We start from the raw sequence: 21,706 nt of genomic DNA, 5'->3' as shown, positions 1-21,706 counted from the left end.
TATATATATATATATATATATAGCTTTTTTAAATGGTTACATAATTATTTTTTATTACAATAGATTTATGGTATCTATCTTCTATCTATAAAGAAATAATGCCTTGATGTGGTCTCATAAAAATAAAATTAAAAAATAAAATAATAATAATAATAATAATAAAACAGAATAGCCATTATTATAATTGTGTGATGTTTAACTCGCTGGGATTTTTAATAATAAGCCAAATAAAATTAATAAAAATAAGCTTTATGTATTTGCTCATTTTTATAGTGATTACATTATAATATATCTTTTGTTGGATCCCGGATTGTGTTTTGTGAACATACTTCGAGAATTAGAGTCCAACGAAAGAGATAATAATGTGAACCAAGAGTTACTGTGGAGAGAATCAAGGGTAGTTAGAATGGTCTACTTCAGTCGTCATTTTGTCTCTTATTTATAACAACATATTTTATACAATTACCGAAGGGAGGAAACTATTATGAAAATTATTCTTAATATGATTAATGCTCTAATAACTGGTATGAATTTTTTTTCATATCTGTATTTGAATTTTGATATTGTGGTAATTCGTATGTCGATTTGCTAAAATGTTCTCGAGTGAGGTGATGATTGGGTGGTGATGGTGCCATATGTTTGGTTGACCAAGACATTCAGTAAAATGACAATCTTGTTTGCCGCAACAAAAATTGGTCAGCCGTCCAATCGGAATCAGGAAATTTCTGTCTGCGCTTCGGTCAGTCGGCCGGTTGGTTGACTGATGAGTCGATTTGTTTTGTCGGGTGAACCGTGGCTCACTTATCGTTTTTGGCTCAATCTTACGGCGTCCATGTCTCTTCTACATGGTCGGGTCATCGCCTCAGTCGGGTACTCTATTAGCAAGTTCTTAAGCGGATTTTTGTCACAACCTGTGTGAGGTATCCAATAAGACTTACCACTATGATGAATTTCGTATTGCCCTTGGCAAACTTATCACTATCAGTTGAGGGACCCACTTCAGAACTTTTACCTGTCCCACAGGTTTAGAGATGCAGTTTCAGCTGTTTGGCGGCGACTTGTCAGTCGGCTGTTTACACTAGAGACAGACTTTTTATTTTTGACAGTTCGCTATCTTTGAGATTCGTACCGATAGCTCTAGCACGTGCGCGCGCGCGCGCGCACACACACACACATGCATTGATTTAACGTTCTTGATTTAAAATGAATAAAAATTTACTCTAAAAAATTATATTTCGTCTCTAATAAAAAATATATTGTGACGCAGCTAAATTCGAACGAAAAATATATTATTTATATAAAAAATAAAAAAATCATATGTCGACATAATAATTATTTAATTGTTCAATACCATCAAAAATAATTACCCGAGCTCACAATGCACTGGACTCACCAGTAGATACTAAATTAGTAATCCTGAAAGAAACCAAAGGAAAAGCAAGGGGGGGCCCTAAATTCATCACACGATAGTGCAAGTTGCACTCCAACAATATTTACAGGTGGATGAACCTATTATAATATTACTATGTCCTAATCTAAAATAAACATAAAAATATGTGTGGGAGCGCAGCCTAACTTGACCTTTTTGCCATAATGTAAAAACACATCTCATGAAAATGATACACTCCTAAAAATAAAGCACGCGCTGAGGTCAATGTTGGTCTCTTTTCCATTTGTTAATTTTTTTTTTTCTAATAAATTTTTATGGGATTTACATGCATAACACTCAAGACATCGAAGTTTTCATATCTCACACCTAAATTTTGTTATTTACGCACGAAGAACTTCTGCTATATAGTGATTGAGAATTGATACAGAAGAAGATATTTGTATTTATTCATGTCTTTTACATTGTACAAGGGGGGTATTTGTACAAGTATTCTAAGATTTAGAATAGGAAAGAACTTAAATGTCATTACACCATATTTAGGACAGTAAGTGCCATTGATTTATTTCCTTAACACCCCCTCTCAAGCTCATGATGGTACGGTGGATGTCATCTTGAGTTTGCTCAGTAGATCTTGAAATCGCGTGGGAGGATGAGTTTTGGTGAAGATATCAGCTGCTTGGTTAGTAGATGAGATAAGAATTAAAAGTATGGTGCCTTGAGAAACATGATGACGAATAAAGTGACGGTCGATTTCAATATGTTTAGTACGCTCATGAAAAACATCATTATGAGATATTTATATAGTACTTCTTTTATCACAATGAAGCATAGTAGCACAAGATTGTTGGACACCCATATCAGATAATAACCAGCGTAGCCAAAGTAACTCAGATGTGGCATCAGCTAGAGCACGATACTCAGATTCTGTGCTGGAACGAGCAACGACTGATTGTTTTTTTCTACGTCAAGAGATAAGAGAATCTCCTAAGAAGAAGCAATAACCAGTAGTGAAATGATGATATGTGGGATCACCAACCCAATCGGCATAAGAGTAGTCGGATAGCACCAAAGAGGAATGAGCAGAAAAATGTAGACCATGAAAGAGAGTGTCTTTAATATATAGAAGTATCCGAAGAACTGCAGAAAAATGTGATGAGCGAGGGGCGGACATGAACTGACTGAATAAGTGAACAACATATGAGATATCAGATCCAGTAACAGTGAGGTAAACAAGACTTCCCACAAGTTGTCGATATAGAGTAGGATCATCAAGTGGATTGTCATCGAGAGGAGTTAGTTCGCAATTGAGTTACAAGGGGGTTGATATAGTTTTGTTATCTGTAATGTCAGCTTGAGAAAGTAGATCAGATGCATACTTAGCTTGAGAAATATAATAACCTTCAGAATTATGAGAAACTTCAATCCCCAAAAGATTGTCAAGGTCCTTCATTTTTCATTTCAAAAAGTTGACTGAGAAAATGTTGTAATTCGGAGATACCAGATATGTCATTACCTGCTATTATCATATCATTAACATAAAGTAGTAGAAGTATAATATCATGGTTAGTTTGACGAACGAATAGTGTTGAATCATGTGGGCTAGAGATAAAGCCAAGTTGAGCAAGAGTAGAACTAAATTTGGCAAACCAGGCTCAAGGTGCTTGTTTTAATCCATACAAGGCTCGGCGAAGCTTGCAGACTTTATGAGGAGAATGATAACCAGGGGGAGGATGCATATACACCTCTTCTGCCAAATCACCATGGAGGAAAGCATTTTTGACATCCATTTAGTGAAGCTTCCATTTATGAACTGCACCAATAGCTAATAGAGTACAAACTGATGTTAATCGGGCAACGGGAGCAAAAGTTTCTTCATAATCTATCCCATATTCTTGAGTATAACATTTGGCTACTAAGCGAGCTTTGTAGCGCTCAATGGACCCATCGGAACGAGTCTTGATTTTATAAATCCATTTACAGCCAATAGGAGACTTATGAGGAGGAAGATCGACTAAGTCCCAAGGCCTGAAGCTCTTCCGTCATAGCTTGTTGCTAAAAAGGGTCAGTGCTTGCCTCACGATAAGAGCGAGGCTCATGAAGGGTTTCAATAGCACAATAACAATGTAAATCAGTAAGAAAACGAGAAGTTTCTCTTACCCGGGTAGAACGACGAAGAGTGGTGTCAAGGGTAGGTGGAGTTGTAGGTGTAGGATCAGTAGCTAGAGCAAACTTAATAAGAGCAGGTGTGGAAGGTCTAATATTGAGCGTATCAGAATTTTCTGTGTCGGGATTTAGAAATAACTCAATTAATGAGTCAGTTCGTAACATAGAGTCAATATTGACAGGTTGGTGAAATTTAAGAAGGGATGAGAACATGGTATTTTCCTAGAAGGTAACATGATGTGATATGCGAAGTTTATTTGTAATGGAATCCCAACAACGATACCCTTTGTGTTCAATTCCATACCCAAGAAAACAACATAAACGCGCACGTGGTTCTAATTTTGTACGTTCATGAGATTGTAAAAGAACAAAGCAGATACAACCAAATGGTTTAAGTGGAGAATAGTCAGGAGGCTTCTCAAATAATTTTTCAAAATGGGATAAATTTTGGAGAACTGTAGGGACTTGATTAATGTTGTAGACTGCAGTAAGAGCTGCTTCACCCCAAAATTTTCCTGGACAAGAGGTAGAAAGAAGAAAGACACGAAAAGAATCAAGAATATGACAGTGTTCTCGTTCAACTCGTCCATTTTATTAGGAAGTGTGAGGACAAGAACGCTGAACCAAAGTACCTTGTTGATTGAGAAATTGGAGTAAGGAGGAATCTCAATCTCGATATTCCATAGTGTTGTCTGTTCAAAGAATTTTAATAGTAGAAGAGAATTGAGTTTTAATCATATTAGCAAATGAAGTGTAAATTTTTGGCAATTCAGATCGAATTTTAAAAAAATAAATCCATGTAAAACGAGAATAATCATCAATAAATAACACAAAATAACGAAAGTCATTTATTGAAGGAATGGGGGCAGACCTCATATGTCTGAATGAATTAAGCCAAAGTGTCTTTCTGAAAATTGAATTACTAAGATTAAACGACAATGTTGGTGGTTTTGCAAGTTGACAATGTATACAATTAAAGAACATATAGTGATTGAGAATATTTGTCAGATGAGATTTCTTTGAAATATAGTTTAGATATTTTTACGTTGTGCGACCCACATGGCAGTGATGCATATCGCAAAAATAAGAAATTAAATCAATAAAATATAATATAAACCCCTTCATGATTTCTGAAAAATAGTAAATTTAAAAATATTGAAAACAAATAATTAAAAAAAAGATAATGTCTTAGATTAAAAATAACAAAAATCTCAAGATATTTTAAATTTCTTCTAAAGAGTTTATCTAACAACTTAGCCTGGTTGAAAAAAGCTTTGCACCTTATTTAGCATTAGGATATAAATGGTGATCAACTTCTATAGTGACAAAGATGATAACAATGATTCTCCTTCCTTTTCCTTCGACCTTCAGATGGCTACAACAATTCCACCATGTAATGTTTGAGCAAAAAGAGAAGATGTCAAGTGTGGCCCTTAGCAACCTCTTAACCATGTGATTTAGTAGATCTAGAATATTAAATGATTGATTTTTTCTGTTCTTTTAAGATTTGATTAGAGGTCAAATGAGTAGATCAATAAGCCAATAAGTTGAGTCGGAACAAAACTTGAGCTAACAAAATATATGAGCTGTAATATAGGCTCAAATTTGAGCTTAAACCGAGATAATCCTAGATCTTGAGTTTGTTAAGAAGCAAATTTGAGCTAATTGTTAGCTCACATATGGCATTAATGTCAGACCTACTAAGGATTGAAACAAATTAAAAGCGCATTTATACTTTTAAGGATTAGTTCAGTAAATTAATATAATAAAAAAGGTTAATTAGGGGGATCATCATTACCTCCAACAATATTGAATTAAACATTTCTAAAGTAAATTAATAAGCAGCTTTTCTAAAGATTTGTGGTTGTCATAGGTTTTTGATGGCTTTTAAATTGATTAACTAGGCCAGCTTACATTAGCGATCACATTTTTAAGAATAAAAAAGTTTGTATTTAGCCAAAATTTTTAACAACTTTCTAAGCTAAAAGAAACATTCCCTCTAATTATTGCTCAACAAGGGTGCCGATGAAGCCCCCATGTCCATCTCGGTATGAGCATTTTGTAGTGTCTAATATATATATATATATATCTCATTGGAACATAAATATTTTGGTATAAAATAATAACTAATCATATCCGTTATTATAAAATCCAAAATGTAATTTCACATCTTCCCAAGATTATTACAACATATGTAAGAATTTAATTCATGATTTTTTGGCAGTGTTGCATTACTCTTTAAAAAATGAGCTCTTATATAATATATAATGACTCACGATCAACTTTATCATTAGCCATAAATAGAACCGCTGTCTCTTTCATAATTATACTAGGTAATTTGATTATCAAAATTTCAGTCTTCAACAACATATAACTTGTATACTCTAAAACTTTGGAGCAAAGCATCTTTGTTCATGAGAGATTTTTAATTGCATCAATAATCATAACATTATTGTATTATTTTTGCTCGCTGACAGTGAGTTAATTTGCCCAATTATAGACCCAATTGTAATATCACCCTCTCTCTTTTTCATCAATGGTGAGCATTAATTGATGTAATCATTATTAACTAATCTATAAATTTGAATATTTTAAATGTTGTCTATTTAAACATCTTAAATACAATTTTAATTTGGAGATTTCACCAAGGCTTTTGGCAATGTTGATTGCGAAATAGAGACCCAAATTCAATGTGGCTCACTAGTCCTAAAAATAAAATAATAATAATAATTAAATAAATTTAAGTCGTGAGGCACTCTGCCACTGCTTCAATGCATATTCGTCCACCTCAAAGTTTGTGCATTGATCAGCGAACAAATAATCAGGCCTAGCAGAGCCGATCTGTCCATTCACTTTTGGACACATGGCCCAAGAACACGTGTTGCGTTTTCAATTGAATTAAAAAGATGTTTCCTATTCATAATGTGTAGGACCATTTCCCCAACAGAAAGCCAGTTACTTAGTTTTTCATATTATTAATTTTAAGTCTGCAAATCTGATACGTGTGGTCCAATAAATGGGGACCACTGTACAATGATGTGGTACACATTGTGAAATACTAAAAGTTAGGCCAGCAATGTAGCCACTTAATTTTTTTATAAGTTGTGTCATAAACTCCCCCAAAATATATGTACATATACATAGCACTTAATATATATATATATATATATATATAATACTATATTTTTATTTTAGATCTTCACTTAAAAAATTAAAATAAAACTAAGTATAACTTATAAACTTTCCCTCACAGGATTCAATAGTATGCAAATTTTCCTTTTACAAAATTCAAACCATCTATTTCACATCATATAGGAATGAATATTTAATATCAATTATTTAATGGCTGGAGTAATATTAGAGGTACAAAATATGAATTGTGAAGTTGAGGCACAAAATGGTGTTATTGAATTTGTCGATTATCTCCTTTGATCTAATGGATTTTTAGGGTTTCATGGCTGCTTATGCTTCTGCACGTATGATTTTGTGGTTTTTTATATGATTTATGCATAATTTTTTCGTTTTTATTATTTTTGGCTCATGATTGGGAGAAAATATTGCTAACTTGCATCTCACGTCTAGACAACCAGACACAGAAGATCAAGCGAGAGCAAGATCAAGTGCATGATGAAGTTATCTTCCGTGATTATTTGTATGGACATATGGTTGTCTGCACGTGATATTTTCTCTAAAACTGGCCACATATAAAACATATTGATTCGATTTTCACTGGTTTCATTAATCTCTTTAAATAAATATTACGTGTGTTCATTCATATATATGGTTTAGGGATTTACCCCAAAATATACTTCGAATACACTCCAACACACAATTTTTTTTTTGTGCATTATATATATATATATATATATATATATATAAAAAAAAAAAAAATATGGAAATTAAAAATATGGGCAATTGCACTGTTAGAAGATGGTGATTAAATACCACACACATCGATCACTTAATATCAAATGAGTTTAAACAGGCTTTGTAAATTGGTTTTTGGTGATTTTAAAGAAGATTTATTATTTTAAATTTAAAGGAAGATTCAAATATAAGTAGAATAAAATACACATAAGTGGGAGTGCAAATCAATATTTATTTTCGTTGTTTGGCGCTTTTTAAAATTTATTTTTTTGAAATCATTTTTTGTTTAAAATAATTTGTAAATAGCATTTTTATTTAGCTCAATTCCAACTCATTTACTCATTTATGACTAGGATTCAGTTCAAGTTTAGTTCAATTATTTATAAAAACAATAAATTTAAATATTTCTTAAATATACCATGAAAACTCTATTTAAGAGCAATTATAATAAACATTATTTTTATTATTCAATAAGTTCAAGCTGAAATGAATTGAACATGACCACTGTTTGCCAGTGACTGACTCATTTATAAATAGAGCTCAAATAACTTTTTATGCTTGACTTTGTTTGTTGAACGAATGATCCGAACATAAGCTACTTAATGAACCCAAAATAAGTTGTTGTGAAAAACGAGCTTTTTTGATATTCCTGCGCACACAAAAAAATTCTTTTTATTGTACTAAAAATAATTATGGAGGCTGTTTTACAATGAATTATTTTCTCTAAATAAAATTTTGAATTTTGAAGTGTTGTATTCCCTCAAATTAAAAAAAGGAGAAACAAAAAAGAGTAATGTAGAGGTTAATTGAATGGTGTCGTATGGCAATTAGGACGCTACCTCAACTTAAAATGAAGAGATGACTAATCTATTCAGAATCATCAAGGAATTAGAGATTCTCAAGTGATTCAACTGCTCAAAGATTAAAATTATTTGTGTCAATTAAAGTCTGGCGACTAGAGCTGAAAGTGGAAGTGCAAACTAAAGATTGCAGAATATTGGAGCTTTGCGGGGTAGTCTCTAGTCTCATTATGAAATAAGGGGAGGGGGCAATCATTTTCCTAGAAGGTGGAATTGAGAGACTTCTAATCAATAAGCAGCATAAGTGCTGAACAATGAAATATTCATGGGCACATATAACCTACGGAAGAGTTCTATAAGGTAGGAAGAACCAAATAGAGAGAGAGAGAGAGAGAGAGAGAGAGAGAGAGAGAGAGAGAGAGAGAGAGAGAGAGAGAGAGAGATCCTTCTTTAAATTAGTGAACCACATCTTTTCATACATAAGTGTAAAGCATCAAGTTGATTTGTATGTAAATATGAAACTTTAGATGTGAGATATGTGTGTGAAGAAGAATTGTGTGCTAGGTATGTAAAATATGTAGGAATTGAGTGGCAAGTCCATAAAAATCACAGTTTAGGTGTTAGATATATAATTCATACGGATTGACCGAAATGTCTCAAGACTTAAAACTTAACTCTAAACGAGAAGTAGAAATGAGTTGTATGTTTGGAATCCTAGCGTTACTATGAGTCAGCAGTCTATTCGAAAGAAGTAAATCATATTAGCAAGAGTACTACCAAGAGATTGAGTAGAGAAAGAAGAGAAGAAATATGAGGCCTACCTTTTCCTAACTAGAGCTGAGCAAAGATGTGATCGCCAAATATAACCGAGAAAAAAAGAAAAAAAAAAACCAAGTCACCAAGAGAAACTAATGAGGGAAAAATTGAGGCATCGGTCAAATCAAATCTGATATAATACAAACTATTGGCTAATTATCGGTTGAAACTTCAATTTCAAGTGTTAAAGGAACCGGCCGAAACAATAAACATAATTTTCTAGATGTTACAAAATACCAGTTGGTTGCTTAACTGTAATGATAAACCAGCTGAATTTTTCAGTTACTAAAATGTACATTGTCATTTAATTGTTGAAATATAAACTTGGTTTTAGTTATTTAAATAAAGCTTAATTTCTATAAGCTTATTCTAGAAGTTATGATAGGTATGAAATTATTGTTTAATTTCTATAAGTGTTTTAGTTGTTTAAATAAAGCTTAATTTCTATAAGCTTATTCTAGAATATGTGGTAGGTACAAAATTATTGTGTGGTAGGTGTGGTAGGTGTGGTAGGTGTGGAATTATTGTGTGATAGGTGTGGAATTATTTGTAACCATTGGATTGGAATTGTCGTGGCACAATCCTAGTCATTAATTTAGGAGGTGTCACTAATATAAATAGGGGTGGAGTCTTTAAGTTTGTATCAAGCTAAAATAAGGTGATAAATAAGAGTTAAGTTTATTCCACAAGTTTTTAGCCTTTGTCATATCCAAAAAGCTTCTCCATTTTAAAAAAGTGGTATCAGAGGCTAAAGGTTCCTTTATAGAGCAATGACAAACAGTGGCATGGTTTCCTTCCAAGTTCCGATGCTTAAGCACGATGCTTAAGGCTTAAGCAACGCATCTACGATAATTGGAGTATCAAGATGAAGGAACTCCTTAGAGCGCATGACGTTTGGGAGGTTGTGGAGAAAGGCTACGATGAGCCAAGCGATGAGTCTGCTCTATCCACAACACAAAAGAATAGCTTAAGAGACTTGTTGCGAAAGAGAGACAAGAAAGACAAGAAGGCTCTCTTCCTCATCTATCAAGCTTTAGATGAACATGGTTTTGAGAAGATCTCAAGTGCTACTTTGGCCAAACTAGCAGAGAAGAAGCTTGAAGAAGAAGCTTGAGGTTTTGTATGAGGGAGAAGAGAAGGTTAAAAAGGTACGACTTCAAACTTTAAGAAGCCAATTTGATGTTTTGCATATGAAAGAAGGCGAGTTGGTCTCCGATTACTTTTCTAGAGTCATTACCATTTCCAATCAACTAAAAAGAAATGTTGAGAAGTTAGAAGATGTGGCTATAATAGAAAAGATTCTTCGATTGTTAGATTCAAAATTTGATAGTATCACAACAATTATCAAATAGCCCAAGGATTTACAAGTCATGACGATAGAGTAACTTCTGAGTTCATTGCAAACTCATGAAGAAAAGAAGAAGAATGAAGAGATTGTCGAACAACTCCTCAAGACGGATCTCCAACCAACTCAGAAAGATGAAAGCTTCAATATTAGAAGCCAACATGGAAGAGGTAGTAGACAAGGACGAGGTCATGCTAGCAAGTAAGGATGGGGTACCAACCCAATAATAATTATGAGAAAGGAGAAGGATCTACAAGAGGATGTGGTTAAGGACGCTCAAACTCGAGGTATGATAAATCTCAAATTAAGTGCTATAATTGTAACAAGTTCGGACATTATGCGAAAGAATGTAGAGCAACTAAGTACAAAGTTAATGAAAGAGTTAACTACATTGAAAAAAAAAGAGAAGCCAACTATATAGAAGAAAAAAGAGAAGAAGATGACAATCTTCTAAGAGTACAAAGTTAATGAAAGACAATGTGTCTTTTGGAGATGAGTCCAAAATAGAGGTGAAAGGCAAATATAACATTCTCATCCGTCAGAAAAATGAGAAGCATCAATTTATTTCTAATGTTTACTTTGTGTCGAATATGAAGAGTAACATCTTAAGTTTAGGGCAACTTTTGGAGAAAGAATATGATATTCACTTGAAGAAAATACTCTCTTCTTAAAAGAAAATATTAGTAACTTGATTGCTAAGGTGCCAATGTCTAAAAATAGAATGTTCTCACTCAACATTCAAAATGATATTGCCAAATGTCTGAAGACCTGTTATAAAGATGCTTTTTGGCCCTGACATCTTCAATTTGGGCATCTCAACTTTAGAGGACTCGATTTGCTTTCAAAAAAAGAGATGGTGAGAGGATTACCTTGCATCAACCAATCAATTATGTATCAATTATGTGAAGGATGTTTACTTGGAAAGCACTTCAGGAAAAGCTTTCCAAGGGAGTCAAGTTTAAGAGCCTTAAAGCCTCTTGAGCTCATACATATAGATGTTTGTGGTCCAATAAAACCAAGCTCACTCAGTAAGAGCACTATTTTCTTCTCTTCATAGATGATTTTTAACGAAAAACATGGGTGTATTTCTTAAAACAAAAATCAGAGGTTTTTGGAATATTCAAGAAGTTTAAGGCAGATGTAGAGAAAGAGAGTGATCTCAAGATCAAAGCTATGCGATCTGATCGAGGAGGAGAATTCACTTCAAAAGAATTTTAAGAATTCTATGAAGCCAACGGAATACGTCGACTTCTAACTGTTCCAAGATCCCCCCAACAAAATGGAGTAGCGGAAAGAAAGAATAGAACCATCCTTAACATGGTAAGGAGCATGATAAAAAGCAAGAGATTGCCGAAGGAATTTTGGGCAGAAGCGGTTGCATGTGCTGTTTATTTGGCTAATCGATCACAAACAAGAAGTGTGTTGGGAAAGACACCACAAGAAGCGTGTAGTGGAAGGAAGCCCGACATCTCTCATCTACATGTTTTGGATGCATAACTCATATACACATACCCGACGAGAAAAGAAGTAAGCTGGATGACAAGAGCGAGAAGTTCATTTTCATTGATTACGATAACAACTTGAAAGGCTACAAGCTATACAATCCAAATACAAGGAAGACAACCTATACAATCCAAATGCAAGGAAGGACAACCATTAGCAAAGATGTCATATTCGATGAAGGAGGAGAATGAGACTGGGGACTACATGATGAGGACTAAAACTTTTTCCCATACTTTCAAAAAAAAGACACATAGCAGCCAAGGATCGAGCAACCAAGAGAAGAGTCTACTACTCTACAAACAACATTGACTATAAGTAATCAAAGAGACTCATCGTTATCAACTTCAAGAGAAAATTCAAATGAAAGAGTACCACACTTCAGAAGATTAGAAGATCTTTATGAGGTAACTATGAATCAAGATAATCTTACTCTTTTTTGTCTCTTTGTCGACTGTGAGCCCATGAATTTTCAAGAAGTCATACAAAGCAAGAAGTGGAAAGATGGAATGAATGAAGAAATTAAAGCAATCGAGAAGAATGATATATGGGAGCTAGCTTCACTTCTTAAAGGGCATAAGACAATTGATGTGAAGTGGGTATACAAAGCAAAGAAGAATTCCAAATGAGAAATTGAAAGATACAAGACAAGATTGGTGGCAAAAGACTACAGTCAAAGAGAACTACAGTCAAAGAGAATGTACAGTCAAAGAGAATGCATTGAAAGAAAGGAGATACGAGTGGAGTATGTGAAGTCTCAAGATCAAGTTGCAGATATTTTTACCATGTCACTCAAGAGTGAAGACTTTATTAAAATGAAAAGTTTGCTTGGAGTCACAAAATCAAGTTTAAGAGGGGGTGTTGAAATATAAACTTGGTTTTAGTTATTTAAATAAAGCCTAATTTCTAGAAGCTTATTCTAGAAGTTATGATAGGTATGAAATTATTGTGTGGTAGGTGTGGTATGTATGAAATTATTGTGTGGTAGGTGTGGTATGTATGAAATTATTGTGTGGTAGGTGTGGTATGTATGAAATTATTGTGTGGTAGGTGTGGTAGGTATGAAATTATTGTGTGGTAGGTGTGGTAGGTATGAAATTATTGTGTGGTAGGTGTGGAATTATTTGTAACCATTGGATTGGAATTGTGGTGACACAATCCTAGCCATTAATTTAGGAGGTGCCACTAGTATAAATAGGGGTGGAGTCTTTGAGTTTGTATCAAGCTAAGATAAGGTGATAAATAAGAGTGAAACTTCTTCCATAAGTTTTTATCCTCTGTCATATATCCAAAAGACTTCTCCATTCCACAATTAACCACATATTAGACTCATAAATAATCAACTAGAAAAACTAGTTAGTATTTTTGCCAATGTCTTATAATTTTCATGTAATGTTACTACATAACTAGATTCTCCAAGACCGAGCCTAAGTCGAGTGATGAACCAACTTTAGTCACCCAGATAATCTAATTTGATATGCTAGTTTAGCATATCAATCCAACCAATCAATTTTGCCGATCAATTCATCTAATCAATTTGCCAAGCCACTTCGACCAATCACTTCGTAAGAAAACTATTATCAATTCTTACAACATCAAATAGATCATTAAATGGATGAGTAATCAGTTTATACATCTTGCAGTTTTTGCCATGTAACCATAAAAGTGTTGTTATTTCTGATATAATGATTAATGTAGCTTATTCTAAACTAACCCAAAAGTACATGTAGGGGGATGCTATTTCAAGGTACGGTAAGGCAAACTTTTATATATTCATTTCATGCATTGTGAAATTTCTTAAAGCTTTTATCTCCTTTTTTTTCTTTCTTTTGCATTCTCGGGTTCCATTCGTGGTGTGTGTGTCCGCAAATAACTCGTGATCTAACATTACCAAACAAGTTCATCGAAATTGCTTCATATTTTTTATTTTTTGTTATATTTTCTGTAGTTTATTCATGACATGAGTACACATATGATGATCAAATAAATTTTAAAAAGTTTAAATACATGCCACACAATTCTTGTGTATTCACATATCCAACACTTTACGTGTCATAAACCTTTGGCCTGAAAACGTGGATCTCAAGTTTAAAAATAAAATAATAGTGATTTTTTTTCTTTCTTGTAATATCATTGATTTAGATATTCTTCATATAAATATGAAATTTTAATTGTTAGATATGTAAACTTGTGTGGTATATACGTAGATGTCTTTTTTAAACATTTATAAAAAAAGTAAGTAATTTCAAGATGATGAAAAGGCATCAGGTAGGGCGGTGGGGGGCCGTCTAGTTCAGAGAATTGATTCATGGCGAGTCATAGAACATGATCCATCACTGAGGTGGGAATTACTTCATTCGCCCTCACTCGAGTTTCGTGTCTAATAATTGTTCACTAATCCCTTAAGGAATCGAATTGAACGAGTTCAATTAAGGTTCGGGTCGGTTCAAGCTTGATTTATCTTAAATTAAATATATATTTTTTTTTCTTATATGTACCACCTCAAACTTTACGATCATTTAGCAACTGACAGAAACGGTAACGGTAACGGCAATGGTGTCACATCCCGGGGTACGTGGGCCCCACCTTTGCTCTGCCGGCTAGCCAGCCCTAAAGGGATCGGGATGCTTCAGCGTGACAGAGACGGCGGGTTCTCCCTCGTGCAGCAATGCAGCCGTAGGACCCACATATTCACCTTATGGTAATATCATCAGTTTCACGAATATTATCGTACAAATGGGCGGGTGGGATGTCGTTGTAGTTTTAATTCTGGTTCGCCGTGGCTGACCAGGCTTCTCGCGGAAATAGATTGCGGTGCGCGTCTGAAGGAGCTTTCGATTTAAAAGTCTTTTTATTTATTTGTTTATTTTATGGGAGGTTAGTATTTCTCTTCCTGGCCCACCCACTCTGTATTTTCATTTTCCTCCCTACAATTTGTGATTTTTTATATAATTTTCTATTTCTCATCGCCGGAAATACAAAAATAAATGTTATGTTGTCTTAATATGCACTCAATCAAACTGGTTAATTTTATTATATTTTCTTTTTTCCATAAATCATGTATTATCTGATCTCAATATAATAAAGCTTTTAGTTGAATTAATTAAATTTAAAAATCAAATAAAATAAATTAGTAGATAAATATTTGTGAATATTTAACAACTTAATTATTGATGTGTCTCCAAAGATTCGTGGCAGCAGCAATTATTTAGCGTTTTATCATTGCATGAAAGTCCACACAAACTTAGAAAATTGAAGTAACAAGTAGAGATATCATAAAAATTTACGCAGAAATTTACGTGAAAACCCCAAAAACAGAAAACATCATGGGATCTAGCTCTGTTAGAACAATCCACTATGAATTAGTGAGTTCACATATAAATCATTGTTGCATAGACGGGAAATGACCACACAATTCCTCAAATTATAATATTCATTGTACAGTGGTTTGTACGGATTGCAGTTGTGAGTTGTTACTGGAACTTCAGTGCACCATCTTTGTAGCGTGTCGCTCTATAGCATTTATGATGAAACATTGTTCCATCGAATGTTCTATTACTCAGTAATGTATTTCTAGATTCCACAACATATGTCGTAATTTTGCATGTGCTTTCATTGCAAAGAGTTGGGGCACAGGCAATGGTGATCGATGACGGCCGGCATGAAGTGGTCGATGCTTGTTGGCGGCTACTGGAGAGAGTACGTCGGGTCCATTTAGCTCATTCTCTGAATTGACACCGGAATTCAGCTCATTTTCTGCGAACTAGCTCCAAGTCCAGCTCTTTTTCTAGTTCAAGGCCTAGGTCCTCTTTCATGAAATGAGTGTGGCTCTTTCATAGAGTTTGAGTGTCTTTCCCACAAATAACAAAGGATTCAAGACTACTCTATCAGAAGACTTAGGTAGGTTCTCCCGACCATATGACATTTTTTGAACATTTGAGCGCCTTAGCGGTGTTAAAATTAAGTAACCTTACGCTCGTTGGACTTATTTCATCGAAAAGCTCGATTTGACTGTAAGCTTTTCAAATTTGGAATCCATTTGTCCTTCTAATTGGGCACCAAAAACCTCAAAAAAATGGTTTAACGACTAGATTTGGGCTTGATTTGACTTTGATTGGGTCGATCTTGGTGCCATCAAGTCCGTCTCATCAGAACGGTCAATTTGACTGTAAGTTTACTAAAATCGAAGTTTTGGATGATTTATAATTGAATTTTGAACATTTCATATTAAAAAACATCTTGAGATTCAAATCACGCTTCAAGTTCTGTGTCTAATGCTAAATTTGTTGATGGATTATCAATAATATTACTAATAACTAAATTTTATTTATTTATTTTAATGTAAGTACATTATTAAGAATTTAGTTATATTAAAAAAATAATTTTTAATATATGAAATTAATGATATCTAATAAAGTTTAATTTAGATGAATATAAAACATATGTATTTCTTTTTTTCTATAATGGGGGACCAACTCGAAGGCGGAAAAAGAATTTCTGGAATAAGAAGCGAGAAGGTATTAGCTAAGTGGTGATGGGGACGTAAAGAGGAAAACGTATTGGCTTCATGGGCATGCATTCCTAATTTATTGTGACATAACTTTTCGTAAGGAATTATTTTATAGATGTTCAAATTTAAAATTAAGACTTCATGATTATTTAAATTTTACCAAGGTAAATATTTTTAATATAACTTTTAAAAACATCACATAAGTGCTAATAAATAATATAAGATGAAATTAAAAAAATATATATTAAGAAAGTTGAGTGGATAGTTCTATTAAGAAAAAATTACCTATAAACCCTGTGATTCTTAGTTAGTTACATATCTAACACCTAAAGTTTGATATTTACATTCATAACATTTTGGTATACAATGCATTTCATTTTAAAAACTTATTAATAGTGATATTTTCTAGGAAATACTAAAGATTCAACTATGATATAAATATATAACTATGAAAGCTTGGGTCTTATCTTTGTAAATACAAAAGAATTTTGTGGTATGTACCTAAATTCTATTTTTCTTCAAACGTTAATCAATTCTTTGGTTCACGTTTAGAGCTTACTATCTCATTATGTTACTTGCCCCTTCCCGACATTGAAACGACTATGTGAGTTACTATAGATGGGTTGTATTGCTCTAATGTCTTGTCATTTGAGTTGAATAACATGGGAACGAATTGATACTAGATGATGGATCTTCTCTTCAAGGAGTTAATATGAAGAGGTCTGGAATTCTATGTCAATGAATTGCTAATGAAGAGTGTAAACCCTAAGAAAATATATATCTGATGCAAATAATGCTTTCATTAGTTTAAAAAAGTTTAGTATAAGGCTAAGCCTCTTAAAGTGTACTTTTTTTAGAGTTAGATCATGTAAAATTTTTGGATTCGTACTCATTTGAATAAATAAACATTGAGCCCGAACAATCGAAGCAGTATTTTGGTTCAGTAAGAATAAAAAAGAACAGTAGAATTTAACAGACCAAATAGTTAGTCTAACTAATTTATAACAAATTTGCATGAGAAATGCTCATCATTCTTTAGAGCACTAAGGAGTGCCAAGGTTTTGAATGGAATAAGGTTTATGAGAAGAAATTTCAAGAATTATAGATGTTGATATCACTGCTGCCTCAACTATAATTCTCATGTTATTATGTAGAGCTTGATTATGTTGATCAATTGTTAGCTCAGGGCTCTTAATTTTCATAGATTAAACTAGGTGTTGAACATGAAGAATGATAAAAGGAGGCCTTGAAAGAATCATTGGTAACTTTTGATTGTATGTAATATAGTTTTTCACTTGAGATTTTGTATTCTTTTGTGCAAGGAGAGAATTGCGAGTGTCCTCTTGTGTCCAAAGTGTAAAGAGGCTTGAGTATGGTATAATTTATAAAATTCTTTTCATTTTTACTTCATAATAGATTTCCTAATGGGATGTGGCTCTGTGGTTTTTTTTTTTTTTTGTTCTCGGGTTTTTCCATATTTAGTATGTACATGCAGTATGCATAAAAAATTAGATAAATTGAAATGAAATCGGCCAAGTAATATGGAGCTCCACAACGTCTAAGGGAAGCGCTACAACATCTAAGGGAAGCACCCCAACGTCTAGAGTAAGCACCTAATGAGTGTAAGTTAGCGCCCCATAGCAAGCACCTCATTGTCTAATCCAACCATACCTTACAAAAAGACAAGAGAACACGACTATTTGGTGCTAGAGGCCAAGCACTACCACAGCAGAGACTGTTATTGTTATACAACACACTACAAGAAAACTATTAATTAGTGCTTGAACTAGCGTCAGAAATATTTCCGACTGAATAGCGTACGTTAGCGTCGCCTCACAGTTCTGAAGTCAGAAGAAACGATGCCAGAGAGGTGCGTCAAGAAGAGGTCGCTAATATGATGCAATAGCATTGGATTAGCATCGGCTATGCTCGACGCTGAACTCACTTATTAATGCCCGTCAAAGCCGACGCTAATTCTAATGTTGGAGCCATAAAGTAAGGCTCACACGAACCGCATCTCTACTTCGTGCGCTCCTTCTCTTTTGGTTTCGTTTCGTTGCTTCCTAAGCTTTTCCGGTGATTCTAGCTCCGTGTCACCTCTTCAACCCCAGCCAAGGTGAGAAATCTTCTTTCACGCCTCCAAACTTTAATTTAGTATAAATTTTCATCTTTTTTTTCTCTGATTAGGTGTTGGTAAGTTTTTTTTTTCGTATTTCACTGTTAGGTGTGCAATGCATACAAATTTTATGGTTTTCCTTAAGTTTAGGTGTGAGATATGTAAATGCATAAGAAATTTATGCTATGTATTAAAATATTGCTGTGACATATGTAAATGCATCAGAAAACTGTGGTATGTATGTAAATATGAAATTTTGGTTTGAGATATGTGTGCATAAGAAGTTTGTGCTATGTATGTAAATAAGAAAACTTTAGTGTGAGAGTTGCCAATTCATATGAAATTTGTGCTATGTGTGCGCATATGGAATTTAGGTGTGAGACAGGTAAATGCATAAGAAATTTGTGCTATGCATTTAAATATGAATTTTAGGTGTGAGATGTGTAAATAAAAAAGAAATTTTGTGCTATGTATGTAAAATGAAAATTTAGGGGTGAGATATATAAATTCATCAGAAATTTTTGTTATGTATGTAAATATGAAAATTTATGTGTGAGATATATATGAAAATACATAAAAAAATTTGTGTTATGTACGTAAATATGTAAATTTAAATGTGGGATATGATATTTTAACTTTCCAACCTTAGTTTGCAGTTAAAGTGGTCATTTTAATAGATAGAACTGGTTGTAACCTAGAGATATCTGAAGAAGATTAGAAACACAATAAGGTTAAAACACTGGAAAATATAGGAATATGAGAATTTCCCACATATTTTTTAAATCTTTCTGAGGAATGTGGGCCTAATAATTTTTGCATGGTTGGGGAATCCCAATTATCATATGTGATTCTAACATTTTTTATTTGTAAAAAGTGTGTAAGATGTAATAGGCCCGATTGACAACTTTAGTAGGAAGTTATTTGAAGAATTTAGATTGTAATGAACTATTTCATGAGAGATTTTCACATCATTTAGAAAACACTTCTCATTTACTTTATTATTTCACTTTTACAACCTCATACTTTTCAACATTTTGGACTAAACCTAGGATTAATAAACTAATAATTGGACTATTTCATAATTAACCTATTCCTTCTGGGAGTGATACACATAATCATAATTTGTATACAACTAGATTAACATGTATATTTATGTGATAACGAGTGCTTCACCATATTTTTGATCAAGCTCCAGCTTCCCCAAACCCCCCACTATCACATCTATCCTCCTTCGAGGCAGGGCCCCCCATTTTTGTTGAGTCCGGTGTGATAGACATTACAAGATGGATACAAATTGTGTTGGATAGTATTCATAAGTAATTTGCTTTAATTATTGAAATGATTTTTTATTGAACTATATAACTGTTATTTTTCTTTTCACAGGTTTTACTCATCCAGACAGTACGTTCGTATGATCATAGAGATCATTAAGAGTAGGTATGATGCTCCAAAACTATAATGGCTAAAAATCCACATTGAGATTCATGATAGATAGTTCAAGAAGTTCGAAGTAAATCAAAATAATTTTAAATTATATTTATAATATAATTTTTTTCTGCAATAACTAATATTATTTGGTATTTGTTTTATAGAATGACTTTTGGTGACATATTGAGCATCATCAACAGATCCAGTGGAACTTCGAGGTTCGAGGCCAAAACCACCAAAGAGATATATTCATTGCTATTCTTTAGAAGTAAGAAAGGCCTACCTGGTTAAGGGTGGATGTCTGGTCTGTGTTAACCAAAACGTGGTCCACCCCTGAACATGTCAGGAAGAAGGAGATGACGTAGTTGAATCTGGCCTTAGAATGTGGGTTATAGGTGTCTTCTTACACACTAAAGGTTTGATTCCCCATAACTACTATGAGGAGAACGGTGAGAATTGTTCTCTGCATTAAAATGTTTCATATTGTTAATTTTTAAAGACATTTTAATATGTTAATAGATGTTGACGCTTAGTAGATTCAAGATGACAAGGTCAAAATTTAGGATGATCAAGCCATTAAACAGAACCCCACACTAACTTTTCTGTAAATTTTTCTACATTATTCTTTGGTGCCTTAAATGCCAAATTATCGTGCTAATCCAACTTTGGTACAAGGAAGATATTCAGAACTTCAAAACAAGGAGAATGTTGAAAAAAATGAGCTAAATTGCAACTGTCCTTGTCACATTTCTCTTGTCTCTTCACCACTGCCCTTTTCTTTTGTAATTACTTCTCACGAAAATAAAAGAATCATAATGCTAAATATATAGCAAAGAATGTACTTGCCATAACATAAAGTGAAGAAGCACACTCATCATTTGTGACCATTGAAGAACTCGTCAAGCCATGCTCTAGACAAGCATCGTTGGTCGAGCTTATAGGATTTACCAGTACTTACTTTATAATCTTAAATTTAATAATTTTTTTTTTTTTTTGGGTTGGATCTATTAATTATTTTTTCATAAATATAAATTAATCGTAGATATTTATAAACATAATTTTTGGAAGGTATATTCTATAATATAGTCCATATATTGAGAACCAACTTTCTTCCTTTCTTACTTTCTCCTATGCTCCTCTTCTTAGTAGCTATCTCTGCACTTGTCCTCTACTCGCCTTCCGTCCCTTCCCCTCATGCTATATTCCAACCCTAGATGGCTATATTTGGATGAGTTCTCGGAGAGAGAGCCGATTGCGAGAGTCACATCTTTGCTTTTCGAAGCTGAAGAACAGCTTGCTAGTTAGATTGATCACATCTCAATCTTTTTCTCTCTCAAAAACGGTGAGGTGATGAAGAGGGAGCACCTGGACGGCGTTGCCCGAGATGGGATTGTTGAGAATGTTGCTCCGGCGCCGGCAAGGATGGCGATGATGGGTTTCGACGAGGAGACAAACGACGAACTTCTTGCTGTGCTTGGGTATAAGGTGAGGTCCTCGGATATGGAGATCGTCGCACAGAAGCTGCAGCAGCTGGAGATGGCGATGGGGGGTAGTGCTCCGCATGATGATGAGCTGCTTTCCCACCTCGCCGTTGACACCGTTCACTATAATCCATCCGATCTATCGAACTGGCTCGAGAACATGCTATCCGAGCTTAGCACGCCTCCCCTTCCGCTTCCGCCGGTGATGCATCCTAATTCCGTTGTTTTCGATTTGCCTCCAGCCCCGATGTCGGGCCACTCATCGTCTACCTTCTTCAGTCCTGCTGAAA

The 21,706-nt window shown here is 33.9% G+C and overlaps 1 protein-coding gene across 1 annotated transcript in view; it reads left to right on the top strand.

Annotated features, from left to right (window-relative positions):
* Nucleotides 1-21,049: 21,049 nt before the first annotated feature.
* Nucleotides 21,050-21,706, top strand: part of LOC110032118 (DELLA protein DWARF8-like) — a 2,449-nt gene continuing 1,792 nt past the window's right edge. The window contains 1 exon segment of the mRNA XM_020735637.1: nucleotides 21,050-21,706. Coding sequence (XP_020591296.1) covers nucleotides 21,286-21,706 — 421 coding nt within the window. The 5' untranslated portion in view covers nucleotides 21,050-21,285.

The sequence above is a fragment of the Phalaenopsis equestris genome, unplaced genomic scaffold, assembly GCF_001263595.1.
Source record: "Phalaenopsis equestris unplaced genomic scaffold, ASM126359v1 Scaffold000878, whole genome shotgun sequence".
Taxonomy (NCBI): domain Eukaryota; kingdom Viridiplantae; phylum Streptophyta; class Magnoliopsida; order Asparagales; family Orchidaceae; genus Phalaenopsis; species Phalaenopsis equestris.
The sequence above is the reverse complement of the archived record's forward strand: the minus strand, read 5'-3'. Positions and strand labels throughout refer to the sequence as shown.